Raw genomic sequence first — 20,906 nt, 5'->3', positions numbered from 1 at the left:
AGCTGTCCATCAGGCAGCTGACCGCAGAGGGCACGGCACAGCACAGCACAGAGCAGAACAGAGCAAAGCACGGCATGGCATCGTCATCTTAGCCCTGTCCCTGTCCCTGACTCAGACTCAGTCCCAGTCTGAGGCAGTCTCGCATTAAATCTGCGCGGCACATTCTCTTTTCGCCAAGTTTATGGGCACAGCATGCATAGTATTTCACACAGATTGCGTCTTCGATGCTTTGCAAAGCTTTGGGGCCCCCTTCTTTTGCTTACAGAGCATGTTGGCACTGATTGCTGGCCAGCGATAAGATGACATACCAAAGCTGCTGCTGCTGTGGATACACTCACCCGATTGTCTTCGGGGCCGCAGCAGCAATTTATAAATAGCTCAACGCTAGTAGGGCTCTTCTATATAGAGAGTGGCGCATGCAATCAGTGGAATTTGCCAAGAGTTCGATTCTCGCAATTCTCGCAAATCCCTCTGTGGGCAATAAAAACCAAATGACGACACGCAGACGCCAAACACGTCCGGCGACCGCAAGCAAGGCCGTTCAGCGACCTTCGTTTTGTCGATTTTACAGGTTCAGGTCCTGCTGCTGCTGCACCATCATCATCATCATCTTCTTCTTCTTTTGCTGATCTGTGCATTCTCTCTGCTTTTGTATTTTGCAGCAGTTAACGAGCAAGCGACCATCTGACATTGCCATCAGCTCTTAATTGACCAAATGCATCCTATAAAAGCCCTGACTTTGTTCTCAATCCCCCGAAGTCGATCCATTTCGATCCTTTTACCATTTCCGCATTTCGCTGTCGAAACTGATAGCACTTATTGTTGTTGTTGCTGTTATTGTTGTTACTGTTGTTGCTGTTGTTGATGTTGCTGATCGTCAGCCCTTTGTCACTTGTTCATATCAATTAAAGTTTAATGATATTGTCGGTCGCTCGATCGCCGTAGGCAGCATGTTTTTAATCAATTTTAAATGGTTATTTACATTATTCCTTCGGACCTGTTTCTCACCCCCTTTTTTTTTTTTGCTTGATATTTACAGTATGTTTGTGTTCGCCGCCCGCTGTGAATCCATTTATTATTTACACCATTTACAATTTCATTCAGTGTTCTTTATTAATTTACTTCATTTATATTTACTTTATATTTTTTATGTATGTTTTATTTTAGTTTCTGTTCATATACTCGTTGTTCACATTGCAAAAGTTACTCGTACTTAGGACACTAATTAGGATAGTTTTATGATGCATTTGAAGGTGCGTACGTGCTTTAAGGCCAAATTGGATAATTGGCCAAAAGAGTGTTATGAGTAAATTATGGCAAGTTTGCTAGGTCAAAATTTTGCTCTTCATTCAGTTATAATTTAAATTAAATTAATTACAATACCAACAACTACAATAAATTAATTAAAACATTATCTACACATTAAACAAATTCGATTATACACACACACAGACACACTTAACACACAGATACAATTATAATTACAATTACATTTATAGTTACAGATACTGATGACGCATACAGACACACTCGCTGATTTTGGGCGTAGGATTTTTAAGTAGGACAGAGTATTGTGGATATGTAAATGTTATGTGTGGACAAAGACTAACTAGGCGGTACTTAAATTCCAGTGACACTAGCCGAAAATGACAGTCAAACATTTGCTTTAAGCTTGACAGGCAAAAGAGCTTGCGCTAAAAGCATATTATGAAAATTTCATAATTTGTATTGAGCAATATGAAAGCACGTTAAAGCTTTCATTAAATTAAATGTAAATTGATGTATTGAATTTTAAATCTAATTTATGTCAAACAAATCTGTTTAAGCTTGTGCATGCAAAGCACATTAATATTTCTAGTATAAGCTTTGCTCAAATGGATTGATTGAATATTAAAAGTTATTTAGTTTTGCTCAAATTGATTGACTGAATATTAAATGTGATTATATCAAACAAAGCTGTCTAAGCTTATGCTTTAATGCACTGCGAAAGCACATGAAAACTTTAATAAATATGATTTATTAGAATTGCAATATTTTGTATAGTTTTATTTTATTTCATTTGCAAAAGGGCATCCGCGAAGCTTCTTGAAAAACTGCCACATTCCCTTGTGCAAAACTTGTTATGTTTGCTGATTCGCTGTAGAACAATTCTATTGTTCAACTGTCACTTTCTGGCAGTGTCATTGGGCTTTAATAAATGAAGGCTAGTTTATATTAATTTAAGCTACGCTAACTACAATACGACTTGGATCACATGTGTATGAAATGAATGCCACTGCAGCTGTGTGGCAGCTGTGTGGGGCAGGCAGGCAGGCTGAGCTGGCTGGCAGCTGGACAGTCGGCAGGCGGCAGCTGTCGACAGTCACTACGGCAGCAACTGCGACTATGACTGCAACACTGACTGCTGCTGCTGTTGCTGCTGCTGCGACTACTACTTGAGCTTCAAAAATGTCAACAGCCCCTTTTGTATCAAACTACGATCAATGGTCGAGTCGGCGGTGTAACGCACGCCGCTCAGGTTGCCATCGTTGTGGTCGACAACGCCATACTCGCCAACGATGAAGCCATCGTCGGTTTTCTCCTCGACGCGATACTTGCGATAGTTGCGTCCCTCCACCACATAGGCGACTTTATCATCATCTGACTCATTGTTGTTGTTGCTGCTGTTGCCTCTGCCCTCAGCATCCTCTTGCTGCTCCTCCGCCTCTTCGTCTTCGTCTATATTGTCTTCGTCGTTGTTGCCATCGCTGCCATCATAGTCGTTGGCATTTGCGTTGGCGTTGTACACCACTGAACCACGTCCCCGGTCTATGCCACGATTGCGATTGCCGCGTTGCGTTGTTGTTGCTATTGCAGATGCCACCGCTGATGTTGTTGTTGTTGTTGTTGTTGGTATTGTAGTGCTTGTTGCTGGACTGGCTGGTGTGGTGGCTGTGACCAGCGAGAAGCCAGCCGAATTGCCACTGCTGCCGCCGCCGCCGCTGCCAGCCTGCAGGCCATGGGCTCGTCCGTTTGTCATAACACTTACGGACTCTTCAATTTCGTAATTTTGCTCTGGGGTCGGTGTGTAAAGCTCGGCGCGTTCGGTTGTAAAATGTGGCAACTGCACATTGGATGACGAGGATGAGGATGACGAGCTGCTCGAGCTGGAACTGTATGAGTAGGCGCTGCTGCCGGACGCTGTGGCTGGCGCAAATTTGGCAACACACTTGACTAGATCTGCCAAGAGGAGGGAGGGAGAAGAAGAATAAACAGTTAGTTGCTTCGTTTTGATAAGTTCAAGATTAGTTGCTTCGCTCTCTGGGGAGACGCGTCTGTGTTTTATAATTACACTGTGCTTGGAAATTGTTGTTTGTTGTTGACTGTTGTTGTTGTTTTGGTGCAGCAACTAATTGCAGTGCATTCATAATCTAGGCAATCGTGAAGTGACCCAGTGAGCAGAGCAAAAAACCGAGAGCACAAGAAAAAAATAAAAACGACTCACCTCTATTGGGCAATCCTTTGGCATTTTGATTAGAATGTTGCAGCGACAGTGATGAATGCTGACGTTGCTCCCAACATGGACTTGCACTCTTTGATAAAATGGGCTCCAATAGATGGCGATGCTGCTCTGGCAACTGCAATGGCAACGGCAACTGCAACTGCGATTGCGGTGCATTCAATAAATCATAAGGTAATTTATCCAAATTAAAGAGTACACGACGCGGTTGCGAATTGCCCGCATTCAACGTGGACGGTTGTGGTTGCTGATGTTGCTGCTGATGATGCTGTTGCTGCTGCAGCTGATGATTATGCGCATTGTGATAATGCTGCTGCCAAGTGCTTGGCCTAGCAGTGGGCGCTGTGCTGCTGCTGCCGGTGGTTGCTGCTGTAGTTGTCGACGTCGCTGTGGTTGTTGTCTGCGCCTCGCCGAATGCAATGCGCGACACAATTGCTGGGCGACGCGAGGGCACAAAGGTGCTTGGGGCAGCGCCCGGTGGCACAGTTACGGTTGCTGCCCCCGCTCCCGCTGCTGTTGTTGTTGGTGTTGCTCTCGTTGTTGTGGTTGCTGCTACTGCTGCTGCTGGCGTGCTGGTCGTGCCAGTTGCTGTGGGCCAATAAGTCTTCGCCGGCTCGCCATAAACTTTAGCTGGCTGCGAATAAACTTTCGCTGGCTCCGAGTAAAATTTCGATGGCTGTCCATAGACTTTAGCTGGCTCTGAATAAACCTTCTCGGGTTGTCCATACATCTTGGCAGGCTCTGAGTAAACTTTCGCTGGTTCCGAGTAGAATTTCGAGGGCACACTGTACATTTTCGACGGCACAGAGTAGAATTTCGCTGGCTCCGAAGCCAGTCGTGGCATCGGCTTCAAGCTATCGCTCACATTGCGTTGCGCCTCGGCCAAGATGCCAGCGGATTTGTGCCAGCCACCCGGCAGCTGCAAATCGTCCACATTCTGCGATATGGAACTGTATGATATTGATCTTGACTGCGGCCCGTGACCCTGCTTTGTGTCGTGATAGATCACCGTCTGGAACGGCAGCAATTTGTCGTCGGTAGCTGTTGCGGTTGCTGCCGTTGCCGTTGCTGTTGCTGTTGCTGTTGCATGTGTGTCGGCATCGTTGGCGCGCTGATTTATGCGACTGACATTTCGGGCGGGCAACGCAACGCTGCGAAATGACGCCACCGAATTGGAGCGACTGGAGGCGGCCGCAGCCAGCAGTGGCGATGCCAAAACATTTTGTATGTTCGAGGCGCTGTTCAGTGAATCGCTCTCCGCGTCCATGGCATCGGCAGCCAAGCGTGGCTCGGTCTCCTCGATGGAGAGTTCGCTCTTGTGCGAACGATTGACAAAGTCCACGCCGATGGCGCTGGGCGCACTGCTGCGATGGGCAGGGGTGTGGATGTGATTGTGAGTAGGGGAATGAGTATGAGAATGCGAATGAGATGGGGAATGGGCTGAAGAATGAGTTGAGGAATGAACTGAAGCATGAGTCGGAGAGTGAGCTGAAGAATGAGCTGAGGAAGGAACTGAAGTATGCCCAGCAGATTGTCCATAACTTTGCTTCACTGCCGGCGCATGCGTGCGACTTATGCGACTGCCACGTTTGCTGGACGAGCTCACACTCACAGCCACCACCTTGACCTCATCGCTGGCATTTGGTTTTGTGGTCGCAACACCTTCAACGCTGGGTGCATCCTCGAGAAAGACAATCTTGCTGCCTGTGGTCACCAGTTTGACGACTTGCTTATTGCCCTCCGCATCCGATTGCTGCTGTCCATTCGCATTGCGATAGCGTGTCTTATGCTCCAGACTTCGAGCGCCATGCAATCGACCAGCGCCCTCGTAATCATCCTCGCCGCTGTGCAGACTTCGCTGCTGTTCGTTGTGATCGAGAAAGAGCTTAAGGAACTCATTGCCCGCAATGAGTTCACTTTGTCGGCCGGCTGACGATGGTGCTGGGCGGGGAGCGGGTGCTGGAGCAGAGCGCGTGTAACCGCAGCACAACATCTGCAAATATGAAAAAAATAAAAAAAGAAAAAGAAATGATGTAGTTCGTGTCAATGGGATTTTTATGCAAATCAAGTGGGGCACACATGATGCATAATGCACCGTGCCCCAGAGCTTATCTCAGCGATCTATTTATATATTTGCGTAATTAAAATATCATTCGATATGCTGCTGTCTTCACTCGTACTCGTCGTCGTCGTCGTCGGCACGAGTGCTGCTCTAGAAGTCATGCTCTGATGCCATGACATTTGAATAATGCTACAAGCAAGTGTATTGGGCATTTATTAACACATCAATGGAATGCGCTGCGGCAACGTTTGATCAGCATGTTCGCTGGTCAAACGTCATAATTGCGGGCAAAACTGACAAATGGTTACTTAAAGTGGTGGCAAGTGGCAGCTAATGAAGACAACATATAAATGGCTGACACTTAATCTTTTTTGTTTAGCCGCTGCAGGAAACTCGGCTCAATGCATTGAGGTGCGCATTAGACTATAAGGAAAACATTTGCACTTGACTTTATGGTACACACTGCTTTTTATTTGTTGTAATAAAAATAAACAAAGAATTTAATTACGAAGTTGGAACTTTGCTAAGTAAACTTTGTAACTTCTTCATTTAATAAATATTAATTTATTGAAGAACTGCTCTGCTTTGAGTATTGAGACTTAAATTTACTTGACACACTTAGCTGCTATAATCTCAGTAGTTTATCACTCTGACTCATTCGCTAAATATCTTTAACTTCTTAGAAATTTCGCCTTTCACTCGAAAGATCTTTGGAAATACCAAAAGAACCGCAGCGATTTCAAGTCTGTTTATTTATTTAAATATTTATTTATTTATTTATGTACTTGTGCATATTTAAAGAACTAGTCTGAAAGTATCTCAAAATTGATTTTAACACATAAAAATTCGCAAATTATTGCACACAATAGTCAGCAGCTAGATATCAGTTAATTTATTGTTTCTAAACTTTTGTTGTTGTTGTTGGGCGCTGACCTTCTATTTATCCTTTCTTTTTTCTCATTATATTGTATTTTTGAACTGTGCTTGAACTAGGCTGGAGATATTTATAAATCAATTTAAGGCAACACAGAAATTCCGCCCCGTTGTTGGCAAGAGATAAAAACCCAAAAGAAACAAAGAAATCTATAAAGCAAAACAAAAGACTTAGGACACGAACTTGCCCTGCAACGCCTCTCGAGCTAACCAATTGAGCAGCTCAGACAAATGGCAAATAAAATACATTTATTGCGTTTGGCGAAATCAGCATAACTAATTGTAATTGAGATAAATCACACACACACACACACATACACAGAGATACACTACATACACTCGACACTTCTATGGAGCTATAAAAGTTAATGCGATTGGAAAGGCGCAAATTGAAAACGAAAAACGAAAAACAACAAAAACAAAACAACGACATAGACAATATTTTTGCATGCAAGTCAGTCTGAAAATAATAACTTAACTATAAGTATTTTGTATAAAATATGATATAATAAGAACAGCAACAACAACAACAAATACAACAACATCCGACAGCTTTTCGAGCATAACTGCAAATTGCTTGACAGCGCAACGATGTGCAACAACAAAAGCAACAACAACAACTGGGATTAGGTGGGCGCCGATCGCTTGTCGTTTGTCGGCTGTCGACTGTCGCCTCTGGTTTGTTGTTATTGTTTTTGTTCAAAATGAACATTTCTAGATCATATTTAAGCGATTCTATCTAACAATTGCTGGCAGCAGCACCAGCGAGAGCAACCAAAACACCTTCGCACATGTGCTAAAATTACAGGCAAAGCACCCAGGCAGGCGAGCAGGCGCAGCACAAGTCTGTAAACTGTAAGTTGTAAGCTGTAAGCTGTAAGCAGTTGGGCGAGTGGCCAGTTACCACAGTCAACCGGAGTTAGTCACCAGTGAGGCGGCTCGCCTTGCCTTTTATGTCTAAAATTGCAGAAGTTACTCCAGTGAATGAGCATTTAACATTGACACACAAAAAATTGTTTGCCGCTGCCGCTGCTGCTGCTGAAAGTTAATAACAATGCGAGCGCACATAGTTAAGAACAATAGTCGAAAAGTGTCTCTAGGGCTGAGTTTAGTAATGTCATGTATATTTGATTACCCCCATAACATTGTCGCTCCCTTCTGCTATTAAAAACAAAAGACACCACAAAAACGTTCTAAAAATACGAGCAAGCACAAACACAAACAAAAACTCGTTTCTCTTTTGACATTATACGAGTGTTGGCAATCTCACACACAGCAGCAGCAACATTCCTTTCCATTGTGCAGAGTTACTTGAACCGACTGGTCAGTGCCATTACGAAGTTTAATGAATGAAATCAAAAATCGAAATGAGTTTAGTGTCTTTCTGTTTCTGTTTCTGTTGGAGACGGAGGCTAACCCCAAAAATAGATAGGCAATCATTTATCCTAATCTTGATTGATTTATCAGCTCAGGCTGACAATTTGGCAAAATGCTAATCCTGTTAGACATTCTTTTGCACTTAGCTGGCAAAACGGGCACAAAAATTGGAACTATAGCGTATAGCGTCGTTTCATCATTTATCATTCGATTGTTGCACCTTTCACAACAGCGTTGACAATTTTCACGGCTGTCAACTTAGCGGAAGTGTCAAATATGTGTGTGTTCAAATACCATATATTTCATTTCATAATCAAAAACGACAACGGCGCTCCGTATACGAATCGAACTCTGAAATTGAAGTCTATTGATCTGAAATTCTAAACGCTGTCGGTGAAACTCAATGAGATATCCGCCTTAGCCAAATCAATAGACCTGTTGTTATACATTTAACAATTAAGAAATAATCACGCCTTAATGAACGGCTCTTACGTGTACTTGTGCGCTTTCAAGTGCCGCTTCAAAAAACGATTCGAGCGACGACGCTTTTTTTTTTTTTAATTAGCCACAATGATCCCATCATCCAAACAGACGAACGTGTTCTTTTATGACTTTGGGTTTTATTGGCTGGCACAAGTTGACAAATTCAATTGCGTTTCGCTTTCAATTCGAATTCGAATTCGAATACGAATTCAATTCGATTCTTCTCAAAAGCAATTTCAATTCGTTTTATGTTTCATTTTTGAATTGAATTTTTATATGCAAATTTCGGAAGTTGGGCACTAATCAATTAGGCGGTCGCTTCATGATTGATGTGACGGGCAACAGCAGCAGCAGCGGTGGCAGCTCAAAAAAAAAAAAAAAACAGAAAACAGGATTTAAGTTGCAAAAAAACGAATGACTCAAGACACGAACTAGCCACACACAGCGCCGTTAAACGATTTGCATTGAAACACACACAACACGGAAAAAGTCGCCAGGCTGTAATAATGAAAACTTTTTCGTTTATCAAATTCGTCTGGTCAACATGCAAAATAACAAAGCAAGAGAGAGAGAGAGAAAGGAGGGGGAAAGAGAGGCAGATAGTCCATGTTTGGCTGCAAAGAATTGGCCAGTGCCCGCATAGTTTGTTTTATTTGCTGTAACTGTAACGTTTTGTTCGTGGCCCAAAGCGTTTGCTATAGTGGGCGTTGCAACGTTGAAAGGAGCAGCAACCGCAGCAGCAGCAGTTGCAGTTGCACAGTTGCAACAATGTGAATGTGTCAGCGTCTTGTTGCCAAGCGACCATTGTTTAATTGCAGCCACCACCCGCAGCCTCTTTAAGCTGTCCAGTGTCGCAACGTGCAACGTGCAACATGCAGCGTGCAACGCGCCACGCGCTCTACTTGCAACTTCGTCTTGTCATTATCGATTCATTGATCTTCGCTTAAAAGTGCGGCCCACACTAGGGCTGCTCAATGCCACAAAATCAATCTCCGTCGCAGTCGCAGTCTCAGTCTCAGTGAGTCGCTGTCTGTCTCCCCTCTCCAAGTCTGTGTTAATAACACACATTTATTAATTACACAGCACAACAAACAACAGACAAACTAACACTCCTCGCCAAATACACACACACACACACACACACACAATTCTACAAGCAGTTTTGCTAATCGTCATATGCATATCACACACACATGAAAGAAAAGCTGGCTTTAGAATGTTGTTGCACCACGCGACGTTGCACCGCACCCCACTTTACTGCCTGCTCCCCCCTTCACCGGTCTCCGCTCTGCTCTCTGCTCAATCAACATCCCCGCCCGCTGCGCATAATTTGCAAATTGCCATCGTCATCGACGACGACGACTGAGACGTCGACTCTCGGCAGTTTTGTGCTTTAGTTTTAAGTTTTTCAGTTCAGTTTCATTTTCATTTTCATTTTGCAGTTTGCTATTTGCAGTCTCGCATAACCGAGCGCAAATCGCGTGCAATTATTTAGCTTAACTTCACTTTAGTCGACTTTACTCTCAATCAGCTGTGGCTTCGACTGCACACTCATTGTGTCCAGCACTCCACTTCACACACATTAACATTAACCAACTGGGCTCAAATTAATAATAGTAAAAACTGCAAGCCAACTCGCATTATGGATGATTTGGGCCAATAAATGTGAGCTCAATCGACACTGTAGACATAAAAAAATATAGAGAGAGAAAAATAGCTCTACCAATTAATCCATTTATTACTCAGTTTCTGCAAGACATTTGCAATTGCAATTGCAATTTTTTTATGGCCAAATCATTGAACAATGGCCAAACTGCCAGCAAATTACAAACGTGCATTAACTTCAAAAGGGTTGACCAATTCGAATCGATTTCGTTTCGCCGCATTTTGACTACAATGAGCTCCCGCATAAACTGCGGCTAACGCTGCGTATGCGTGATAAATCATCAACCCAGCATCTGCACTGAAAGTTCAATGTCGAGAATAAAGATGAAACTTTTGTTGTTTCTTATTTGTTTTTGGCCCACATCTCGAAAGTAGTTGAAAACCGTGGAAACCGACAACTTATAGAGGCAACGATGAGAGTCTTGAAAAATGATTTGAAGCAGAAAGCAACAGCAAACTTTAAGTGTTTATTTGTTTGTTTTTTCTATACCCTGTTGCTTGATCGAGTTAATTGTCTTATGCTGGATTCTCTGATAGTAAAAACATCTCTCTTTGCTGATTCACCGACGCGTCGGTTTGATTAGCATTCAAGGTCTGGGAATTAAATAGCTTAATCTAGTTTTTTAAGGTAAAGGTGAAAAGTTAGACACCATTTAATTGAACTGAAGAGATTGCAATAAAAGTGAAATAAATTATTGAAAATTTATGGTACATCTTGAGTGCAAATTGTTTTTAAAATCACTCCATGGAAAGTTAAACTTCTTTTAATTTAAGTGAAGAGAAATAAAAGTTAAATAAATTAATGGAAATTTATTGTACATCTTGAGTGCTTTGAATATTGGCGAAGTGTTTCTAGAGCCATTTTATTGAACGTTGGACTTAATTTAATTGAAAAGATGTCACTGAAAAGAGTAACCCAAATTATCTAAAATTTATAGTCAATATAGAATACAGTCTAGAGAGCTTCTAGAGCCACTTCATACAAAGTTGGACTTTATTATTTATAAAAATAAATTATTATTTTCATTGAATTGAAAGTGAATCTTGAATAAATAAAAAGTGCCTTGAGTGCTGAGCGAATGTTTCTAGAGTCACTCGAAAACATATTTTTAAATTAATTGAAAATGTCTCGAAGGCTAGACAAGACAGCACGCTTGTAAGATCTTTGTTAGCTTCTCATTTTTAATTATATGTGGACTATAAATAAATAAATAATTAGACATACAAAAACATAAATTAAAATTTATTATTCCCATTTTAAGTATTATTTGCAAGGTGCGAAATAGCTTCAATCAATCAAAAACTAGATAAATGGAAATAATAACAACAAATTTTAAAGTCGTAGACTAACCACTAAACTTTGATGACAATTTAAGACCTTCACATCATTTAACATAAATATCATATTAATTAGAGGCTTGACGATGTACTTTAAAAATGGTATGACTTTCAAAAATAATATAATATTTGAAAACTACACCGATTAAAAGCTTAAAGATTGGCATACCAAATTTTTTGTCTTTGCTTTCATTAATTTATACGAACAAATATATAATATTTGGCATGTTCATTGAATTTTATAAAATAACAAATTTCTTAGAAGTTTAAAATTGTTCTTTAAAAATTATTTGGCATTCCTCCTAAAAATTTCTTGAAACTCAATTGTTCATTAATAAGAATATTAAATGCCAAGAGCCCAAAGGGGAATTCCCACTTACTCGATGACAATAACTTTATAAGCAACCACTTGAAATAAACTTCCTCTTTAGCAACAAAAGAATAATTTACGCCTCAAATCAATTAAGAATGATTATTTCACTTACCAACAGTAGAAAGACCAATTGGAGATACCAGCAAAAGTGTGCCATGAGTGCGTGTTGAGAGAGTTGAGTGTGCTTGCTGGCTTGGATTATGATATCCAATCCAATCGCGACTCTTTGGCGTCTTTTTGGTCTGCCTTCAATTAGCAGATTTAATCAAGCGCTTTAAATATCCGACGTATTTATTTGTATGCACTTTTTATTCGGAGTTCCTCTTAATTGAAGCTCACTTTCTTTGCCAAGTGATTCATTTGGCCGTTTGTCTTGTCTGCAGTTGAATCATGCTGAAAGTGGGAAGCATTCTCCAGGGTCAACTTTTTAGTTCTTTGTCTTCTGCTCTTCTTTCTGTCTGACTTCTTTCTGTGTGTGTATGTGTGTGTGTTGCGTGTTTTTGTTAATGACTGAAATTAAAGAACAGAAGCAAGCAATTAAACAGTGCGTTGATAAATTTTGCTGAATTCTTTAAGGCAATAAAGAGCGAGATTAATCTGTCATTATAAATTCAATCTATAAAGAACACTTCGCTGATAAGTGGAATAAAAGCGTTGAGTTCTTGGAACAATTGCTGACTTTTGCAAGTTCTAATTTTGCAATCAAAATTCCTCAATGAGCAAACACAATATACTGGTAATCTTCTTGGCTTGCAGCCATAAATCCAGCACGAGTACGAGAATATTGTCTGGTCTAAGTGGTCTTTATACCCGCTACTCAAAGTGAATAGAAGGGTATTATAATTTGAAAAAATCGAATGGCAACTGTAAGATGAAAGTCGGAGTCGCGATTCTGGTGTATCAATATAGAAAATATAGTATTGGATATTCTTTAGTATTTTTTCGGTATATTTTAGCATATTTTCGGTATATAAAAAATGGTATTTTGTTAGTATTCTTTGGTATATCAATTTGGTGTATTGCTAGTATTTTTCGGTATGTCATTTTCGTATATTGCTAGTATTTTTTAGGAATGTCAATTTGATATATTGATAGTACTATTCGGTAGTATTATTCGATTTTGGTATATCGATATAGAAAATATAGTATTGGGTATACTTCAGTAATTTTTCGGTATATTTTAGCATATTTTCGGTATATACAAATGGAATTTTGTTAGTATTCTTAGGTATATTAAATTGGTATATTGCTAGTATTTTTCGGTACGCCATTTTGGTATATTGCTAGTATTTTTTGGAATGACCATTTGGTATATTGACAGGTATTGGTAATTTTTAAGTAGATGTTGGTATATTAATTTGGTATATTGTTTTAATAATACCGTATTTTTATGTCTAACCGGTATCTCACAGTCGAGCCAACTCGACGGTGTCTTTCTTACTTGTTTTTTCGATGTTGTTGTTGGTGGTGGGGGCAAGCACATTAAAATGATTACCGAATGAACATCTAAATTGCAAAAATTGATGCATAATTTTGCAAAAGTTATTGGCTGGCATTATAGCTGGCAAAGCCAAAACAAATTCATTGCGATCGGTAATCAATAAGCGGCAGCAAAACAAAATATTCATATAAGAAGTATACATATGCGAGTGTGTATTAAGAGAGAAAAAAAATATACATTCAAATGTCAAGGTGCATTTCACACTTGCAAAGCCGTTTGGGGCAGGCAGCTGCGGCAGGCAGGCGAGGCAAATACTAAATACGAAATACTAAATACAAATATAGATAGACCGACAGACTGAGAAATATTTTGCAGCTAATTTTTAAGAGTTGCCAAATGCGATTGAGTCACGGCTAGTAGAATCATTGAACTTGTCTAGCACACAGCTGGCGGTGGCTATGGCGGTGGCAAGCGGGGCAAGTAAGGCAGAAGGCAACATCTTCAGACAAAAACAAGTTGCAGCAGTTTTGAGCCCATGCAGCAAGCAGCCATGCCAGCAGCCAGCAACCAGCAGATGCTAAGCTGTTTAGCTGTGTTTTGCTTGCCGATTTCAACATATTTATAATTAATGACAAATATTTTGATAGCCACAACAATTGGCATGTCATTGAAGTTTGGCATCGGCGCGGGCTTGTGCTTGGGCTTGTGCTTGGGAATGTTTTTTGTACACAAGTATTACGAATTTAAGCCAGACTTCTTTTTCGCCTTCTTTTTTTTTTTTGGCATACTCATCTCATTCAACTCGTGGCGAGCTCGAGGCGCACATTAGCCTTTAAGTTTGGCTTTATTATTTTATTGGCAAGTGGCGCCCTTTATGCACGCTTCAATCAAAGATTAATTTAATTAAAGCCTCGCAAGTAATTAGCGCTCACGCAGCCTCAACTTCAGCTTCAACTTAAGTTCAGGCATTTCCGCCAATAGAAAATAGCCAAAAATATATGTGTATGTTATTAAGCCGACAAACTAACTAAGCAAAGTCAAATGCGGCATTAAAATATAAAAACAAACCAATGCGACTAAAGAATAATAAACACAAAGTTAAATATAAAAGAAGCCTGACTATAAAAACCAGTTCTTAGCATAGAGTTCTTATCAAGCCTTCTGCTATAATTACTCATAGTCAAACGCCAGGCAGCGTTCAAGCGTTCAATGGCTTTTAATTACCCAGGAATCTTGCTATGCTATACATATAAACGAAGCGAAACCAAAACAATATGTTTATGACTGCCAAATGTTCAGCGCTCATTAAAAATGAAAGTTTCTTTTCGCGCTAAACTTGGCTCATTAATTAACCAACTTTTTAGCCAGAGTAAACGACTTCAAATTATGGAAATTCTTTTTCGATTCTTTTGTGTGACGCATGGCTTCCAATGATTTGTTATCTTTTGACAGCTTGACACCTGCTGCCAGGCTAGTTATCATTATTATCTTTATCTTATGTAACGCTGAGCTGAGAACAGACCGAAAAGTAAAAGTGCCCAAGCTCATCTAAAGGTCGTTGTTATCTCTGCGGCTAGAAACCAGCTTTGCGCTCTCTAGTCTCTGCTAGTCTCTCAGCTTAGTCTCTGTAACTTAAAACTGGTCTGTGTGCTGCTGCACCCAGAAACGGAACCAGCCAGACAGTCAGCAACAAAAAACAAGAGGGGAAAAAAACTAGAAAGAGTATTAGCAACTTCATACTTAGCCCAGTTGAATCAAGGAGATCGTACACGGATAAAAACAAAGTTGTGAAATCACGAATTTTAATCTAAAAAGATGCGTCGAGTACGCGAATATTTTGAGGTAGAGAAATCGCAACTTGATTTCGAGAACTTAAAAGATAAAGTTCTTTTTAATAAGAGAGAAAAATCTTATACTTTTATATGATTAAAATATAATAGTTGAATATATTATATTGTTTTATTCAGAATATGCGAGAATTAAGTATAGATTATTATTCAATTAGAATTGCGTTTTAGGCTTTAAGAATTTGTTGAAGTCTCTTCCCTTACAAAATTTATAACAACCGATTCGGACGGTATTAAAACCTAGGACTTCTTGATCAGACCACATTGAAAATGGCTTCGCGACAGCTATACTAAACCAAGCCATGAGCAAAAACTGTATAAACTAGATTAAAACTTTATAGAAATTTCAATAGATTCCAGAATTGTGAAACCTAAATCTTGTATTTTTGGTCTTATTTTAAAAACTTTCCATTTTTTCAATTAATGTTCTTAGTTTAAATAATTTGGTCTTATTCTCAGAACATAAGTTTTCAAGTTAATATGTTTGATTCTTAAAACTAGTATTTTTTTAGTTAATGGAGTATAAAGTTCTTAGTTTTAATAATTTAATCTTTTAAAAACACAATTTTTAGACATGGAGAAGAATGATATATTTTACTTTTAAGAAGAATATTTTTGATGTTGGAAGAGAGAAGTAAAAAGTTCTAACTGTTTGATCTTCTTTTTTCCTTTAGAAATTTAAGAAATTGTTCCTTTTTTCAGTGTATAGAGAAGTATAAGAAAGTTAACTTTTAAAATGTATAGATTATTTTTTAGGATGACAATACTTGATATTGGAAACAGATATTTTTCAGAGTATGATAAAATTTAATTTCAAAATGAATATTGCTGATGTAAGAAACTGTTTTTTTCCAGTGTACAGAGGAGTATGATATAGTTTAGTTTGCCATGGGTGTGGGAGTTGCGAGTAGTAACATAGTAAGAATAATTTTTGTCACTTGGCAATGGCAATGTGCAGTTGTGTGTAGTGAAGTCTTGCTCTTGACTCGTGCATGGCCATTGGCGTCAAATTTGTGCAGTTAGTATATAAATTAGAATGCTAATCGATGGCTGATGGTTACGCCCAGAAAAAAAAAATAAAACTACACAAATACAAATCAATAGACAATAATCGCACAATAGAATGCATTGCACACAAATTCCGGTTAATAAACTTGATTGAATTGAAGCAAAAGAAAAAGAAATAGAAAAAAAAACCAGAAGTGCCGCAGCAAATAAATCGTTAGTAAGTACGCTTGTCTATATATCTAGATACAATAAAGTACCTGTTCGCAAGTGAAGTGGAGTGTGGAACAAATGGGTCGCAAAGTGTTGGACTATGTGACAAATTGTCAAACATTCTCGAATACAAAAGATAGATACAGAGAGCGACGTGGGGCAGCAAATCAAATGCTGCCAATTGCAATTCAATTGACAAAAGCAAGTTGAGGGACGGGCAAGGCTCAAAGACAAGACAAGACAAGCCAAGCAAGGGAGAGGCCACACGACGTATGCGTTATATTTTTTTTTGTTGTTGCTTGTGCCAAAAATGAAACTGAAACAGAAACCGAAACTGAAACCGAAACTGAAGCAAAGTCACACAAACGACCGCGACCATAAAATTGTTTATATTTCCATGGAATTTGTTAAAAGTTTATTGCACTTCTTTTATGATTACGATTGTCAAATATGAGACGCGTCGAGTGCCATTGCAGTGCTCTAAGCATAAACCAAGAGGGGAGAGGGCAAAAAAAAAATACAAAATATATACACACTCTATATAAATCGTATTGCAACCAGTTTGGCCTAAACAATTTGTTAATTTTTGCTTTAGCCGCGTTAATTATTGTGGCTCCAAAGCTCAGCTCACAAGTATTGTTGTTTTATTGTTGTTGCCGACTGCAGTGCAATTAAGCTTTTAATAATAATTTGTATTAAAATAGTTGAACGAGTTTGGCAATGGGCTGACTGACGTTTTGCAATTTGGCATAGAATGTGCAGCAGCAGCAGTAAATTACACAAATTATTTATAACAGCAACAAAAAAAAAATGGTATTAATTGTTTTGCTTTGGGATCGATTAAGCAAACAGTTGCCAAGCGAGAAAGTCAAATATCGGCAGACAAATTGATATTCCCCGATTAGAGAAAAAACCGCCTCTTTTCCTATTGTTGTTGAACAAACGTCAATGGTCAATTACATTTAACCGTTAATTATGACAAAACAAAATGTACTGCAATGTAGCTTGCCAAATTACTAAATTACTAGGCGGATCTAATACAATACAATACAAACAAAAAAAAGTAAAATGTCGGACGTCTCTCGTCTGTCCATCAAATCAACGCAACAAAATGTTGAATACCTTTAATACTTGGTTCACACAACGGGCGGGCCACGTTCGATAGATATTTAGATATTTGATTGCAGCAATCTCTGGCGAGGGACGCGATAAACATCTGCTCAATCAAAATTGATCTACACGGCTGTCAATCAAAATTGCAGGAGACAAAAGGTGGCAGTTGCCCCTTGCCCCTTCTACTTGCCCCTATCCGAAGCCTTTTGAAGTCGTTCGTTAATGCATGCCACAAAGGCTAACTGTAAGGCAAATAACAGCTAACACACACACACACACTCACACAGACACTCACTCACACACTTGCATGGAAACACACACTTTCATCGCTGACCTTGAGGCAATTCACTGGCTATTTGCTTTGCTTTTTTTCTTCGTTGTTTTCTGCACCTTTTTTGGCCGACATATTTTCAGAGCAGTTGCAGTCGCTTTTTTAGCTCAAACTGAGCTCAACTTAATGTTGTTAGTAACTTTGGGCCGTGCAGATTTCTAAACACAATTGAAGACAAATCCACTTTATAGCCGTCAAAATGTAAGAGAGCAAAAACCCAAAACAAAATACGTTAAGCAAGGCAGCAAAAATTAAAACTTCGAGTACAAACGGCAATAATAACAACAACAACAACAAAAACAGTAACAACAACATCGAGGCAGGCAAAAAAAAAAAATGTTAAGCATAAAAACGCGTTTGCGCATAAAAAACGTTTTGGCCAATTTTTAGCGATTTTGCTTGTTGTTGTTGTTTCTGTTGTTATTGTTGTTGTTAGTCTTTATGTATTAACCGTTACTTTGTTTTTTAACCCGCTGAGCTTACCAATGCACCCACCACATTTATTGTTGTTGTTGTTATTGTTGTTGTTCTCGCTCTTGTTGTTGTTATTATTATTTTTGTGGTTGTAGCTGGATTTTTAATCCCGTGTTGTTGTTGCTGCTGCTGCTGTCGAAGTTTGATTTTCGTATTTCGTATTTGATTGTTTGGCTTTCTATAACACGAGCTGTTACTTCGATCTGTTATTATTATTGTTCAGTGCAATTGTTGCTAAGCCGTTTTTTTTTTTTACTCAATTTCAAATTGGAGCAATATTGGCGCGCGTCATATATATGCGATATTTATTTAATGACGAATTATTTATGGCTTTTAGAATATGAGTTCGTTTTAATTTCAAATTTATTTTTACCAGTTTCGGGTTTTTGATTCTGTTCTTTGTTTTCTTTCTCTTTCACGTTGTTTAGCTTGTTGATATTTTGTGATTGGATTATCGTAGTTGTTGTTGTTGTTGTTTTTATATTATAATTTTATTCTTTTCGTTTTTATTTTTTTTTTTAATTTATTTGTATTTGATTTGGCCGCACTCACACACTCTGAAAACTTTATATTTAACTGACTTTGTCGAAATGAGCTTGCATTTGTATTTAGATCAACTCGTCCAACGCGGCGTATGATGAATTTGGTTTTTAGTATTTCTTTTTAGTACTGTCCTTAAATATGTTTTCAGCTGTGTTCTGCTAGCGAATGTTGTTGTTGTTGTGGTTGCTTATTCAAATACTTCTAGTGTGCACTTCCAGTACAACTTCCAGTTCCACTTGCAGTTTCCAGTGGCAGTGGCAGTGCCTGGCAAATTTGACTTTCACGACAGAGCGACAAACACACAAACGCAACGGCAACTGCAACTGCAACACCACCAACAAATAAATCGGCGACTCCGAGAATCGTATTTGAAAATGAATTTGTTTTTTTTTTGCTCTTTTATATATGTATATAGAGAGAGAATATATATTGAGTTGTGCAGGTTGTGCCGTGCGTCCGTTTGGCTACAGCGTCCACAATTAACTGAATTCCCACAGCGATCAGAAAACTGATAAGTGCTTGGCTGGCTAGCGCCCAAGAAGGCTGGCTGGCTAAAAAGCTCAGTAAGCCAAGAGACACAGACTCGAAGACTCAGTCAGACTCAGAGCCAGTCGAAGCCACCGCCAAGTGCCAAGGCAACAACAACAACAGTAACAGTAACAGCAGCAACATTGCCGCCGCTCAAGAAAGGCAAAAGCACAAGTCGAGACACACACATGCGCACGTGCAAGCACGCATACATTCGCAGTCGGTTACATCGACAGGCGCACAGTGGAGCTTGCAGAGTGAAAACATAAAATAAAGCAAATTATGAATTTATTATATAGTACTTACATACTTCAAAATATATAAATTATTATTTATTTTTAATAAATTCGCATTTATTTTTACGTTCATATTTTAAAAATACTTCCATCAAAACAAAGAGCAAATAAAACAAATTATTTTTAGTTCACTTCCTAAGTGTCTATTCTCATTTAATTCACATTTATTTTTATATTTATTATCTCACGCAGATCGAGAACTATTAACTCTTCATGTTATCCATAAAAATTCGCCTCATTAAGAAACAATGGACCAAGGTGCGACGTGCTTAGCTGATTTGCTTCTTGATCTGATGACGTAGAACGCAAGCTTTTATGGTCTAACATTGCGAGCAAGACACCAACTCATAAAAGCTCATAAAAGAACGTAAACGTTCGGTGTCACTGTCCAAGAGTCGGCTTCGTGTGAACTTCGTGTACGCGACGACCATCGGTCATCAGAGCCGAAGCTTTCAAAGTTGTTGATAGCATTGCAATTGGTGCTGCCATTTTAGCAGATTTACAGCCAAAGCTGGCTGTTTTTTTCAGACTGCAATTTTTCAAATTAAGCTAAGGAACTTTTTTGTTATGCACAATTAACTGTAATATAATAAAGTTTATTTAAATTTATTATTATTATTTATATAAATTTAAAATAATTTCCGGCAGCTGCCAACATAAGCTGTGTCACCAGCTCAAACATATGTCTGTTAACGCAGTTTTGCGTTAACATGAAACTGTTAAGGGCAGTTAACAGTGCGTGAAGTTGGCTGCGAACGCAATTATGCGTCGATAACTTTTGCTGTAGGCGCGCATTTTAATCGTGAATGTGACGCAATGTTAATGACAAGAAGGTTAAAATTAAATATGCACATGTTTTTGATTTATCAATTCTATTATTAATATGCGATTAAGTCATTCGTTCATATTTATTATCAAGCCATATCGATTTACAGTATTTACAAGCAATATTAAATGCGATATTATCAAAATCAATTGCAACATTTCGCTAGTAATTGGGCTGAGGGATTTTATGTTTACGCTTATTGCCTAGCTATAGCCGTTATTATATTGTTCGTTTCAATGATTTAACGTTTCAAAAATGCACAATACTTGTATTGGAATTAAATAGCTTATCACAAAATGAAAAGGAATAGCTGTACATTAGATTGTAATTGTTGCTTCAGAACATCCAATTATCAAATTTCCCACGACGTGTTTGCTGTCTGTATCGGAAAAGAATTGAAAGCCATTTATTAGATGGTTGGTGATAATTTTAAAATGTCACTAGGTGAACACTATGCTAATCATCTACAGTTCTAGACATTTAATGATTATATGATAGGGTATTTTAGTATGTGTATCAAAATTGCAAATTTGGGAATTTCAGTTATGATATGAATTTT

At 38.9% G+C, this 20,906-nt stretch overlaps 1 protein-coding gene across 2 annotated transcripts; it reads right to left on the bottom strand.

Moving 5' to 3' along the window:
* Window positions 1-1,757: 1,757 nt before the first annotated feature.
* On the bottom strand, window positions 1,758-19,105 carry LOC132784097 (mucin-19). Of its 2 annotated transcripts, none has more exons than XM_060789500.1 (4): window positions 18,164-19,105; window positions 11,843-12,240; window positions 3,485-5,492; window positions 1,758-3,219 (listed from the first exon to the last, which is right to left on the bottom strand). In XM_060789500.1, the coding sequence occupies exons 2-4, from the start codon at window positions 11,885-11,887 to the stop codon at window positions 2,432-2,434; spliced, it is 2,841 nt and encodes a 946-aa protein (XP_060645483.1). In that variant the 5' UTR covers window positions 11,888-12,240; window positions 18,164-19,105; the 3' UTR covers window positions 1,758-2,431. The 2 variants fall into 2 exon arrangements, with proteins under 2 accessions (XP_060645483.1, XP_060645484.1); XM_060789501.1 differs by having other exon boundaries at window positions 18,176-19,105.
* Window positions 19,106-20,906: the final 1,801 nt, after the last annotated feature.

The sequence above is a fragment of the Drosophila nasuta genome, chromosome 2R (genome assembly GCF_023558535.2).
Source record: "Drosophila nasuta strain 15112-1781.00 chromosome 2R, ASM2355853v1, whole genome shotgun sequence".
In the NCBI taxonomy this organism is placed as follows: domain Eukaryota; kingdom Metazoa; phylum Arthropoda; class Insecta; order Diptera; family Drosophilidae; genus Drosophila; species Drosophila nasuta.
The sequence above is the reverse complement of the archived record's forward strand: the minus strand, read 5'-3'. Positions and strand labels throughout refer to the sequence as shown.

Bases quoted from the DNA above. Each gene is read 5' to 3' on its own strand.
- LOC132784097 (XM_060789500.1), bottom strand. From the start codon at position 11,887: ATGGCACACTTTTGCTGGTATCTCCAATTGGTCTTTCTACTGTTG. The intron at 5,493-11,842 runs GTAAGTGAAATA...TCATATTTGCAG, and splicing joins AATTGGTCTTTCTACTGTTG to ATGTTGTGCTGCGGTTACAC. The intron at 3,220-3,484 runs GTGAGTCGTTTT...TCCTCTTGGCAG, and splicing joins CAAAGGATTGCCCAATAGAG to ATCTAGTCAAGTGTGTTGCC.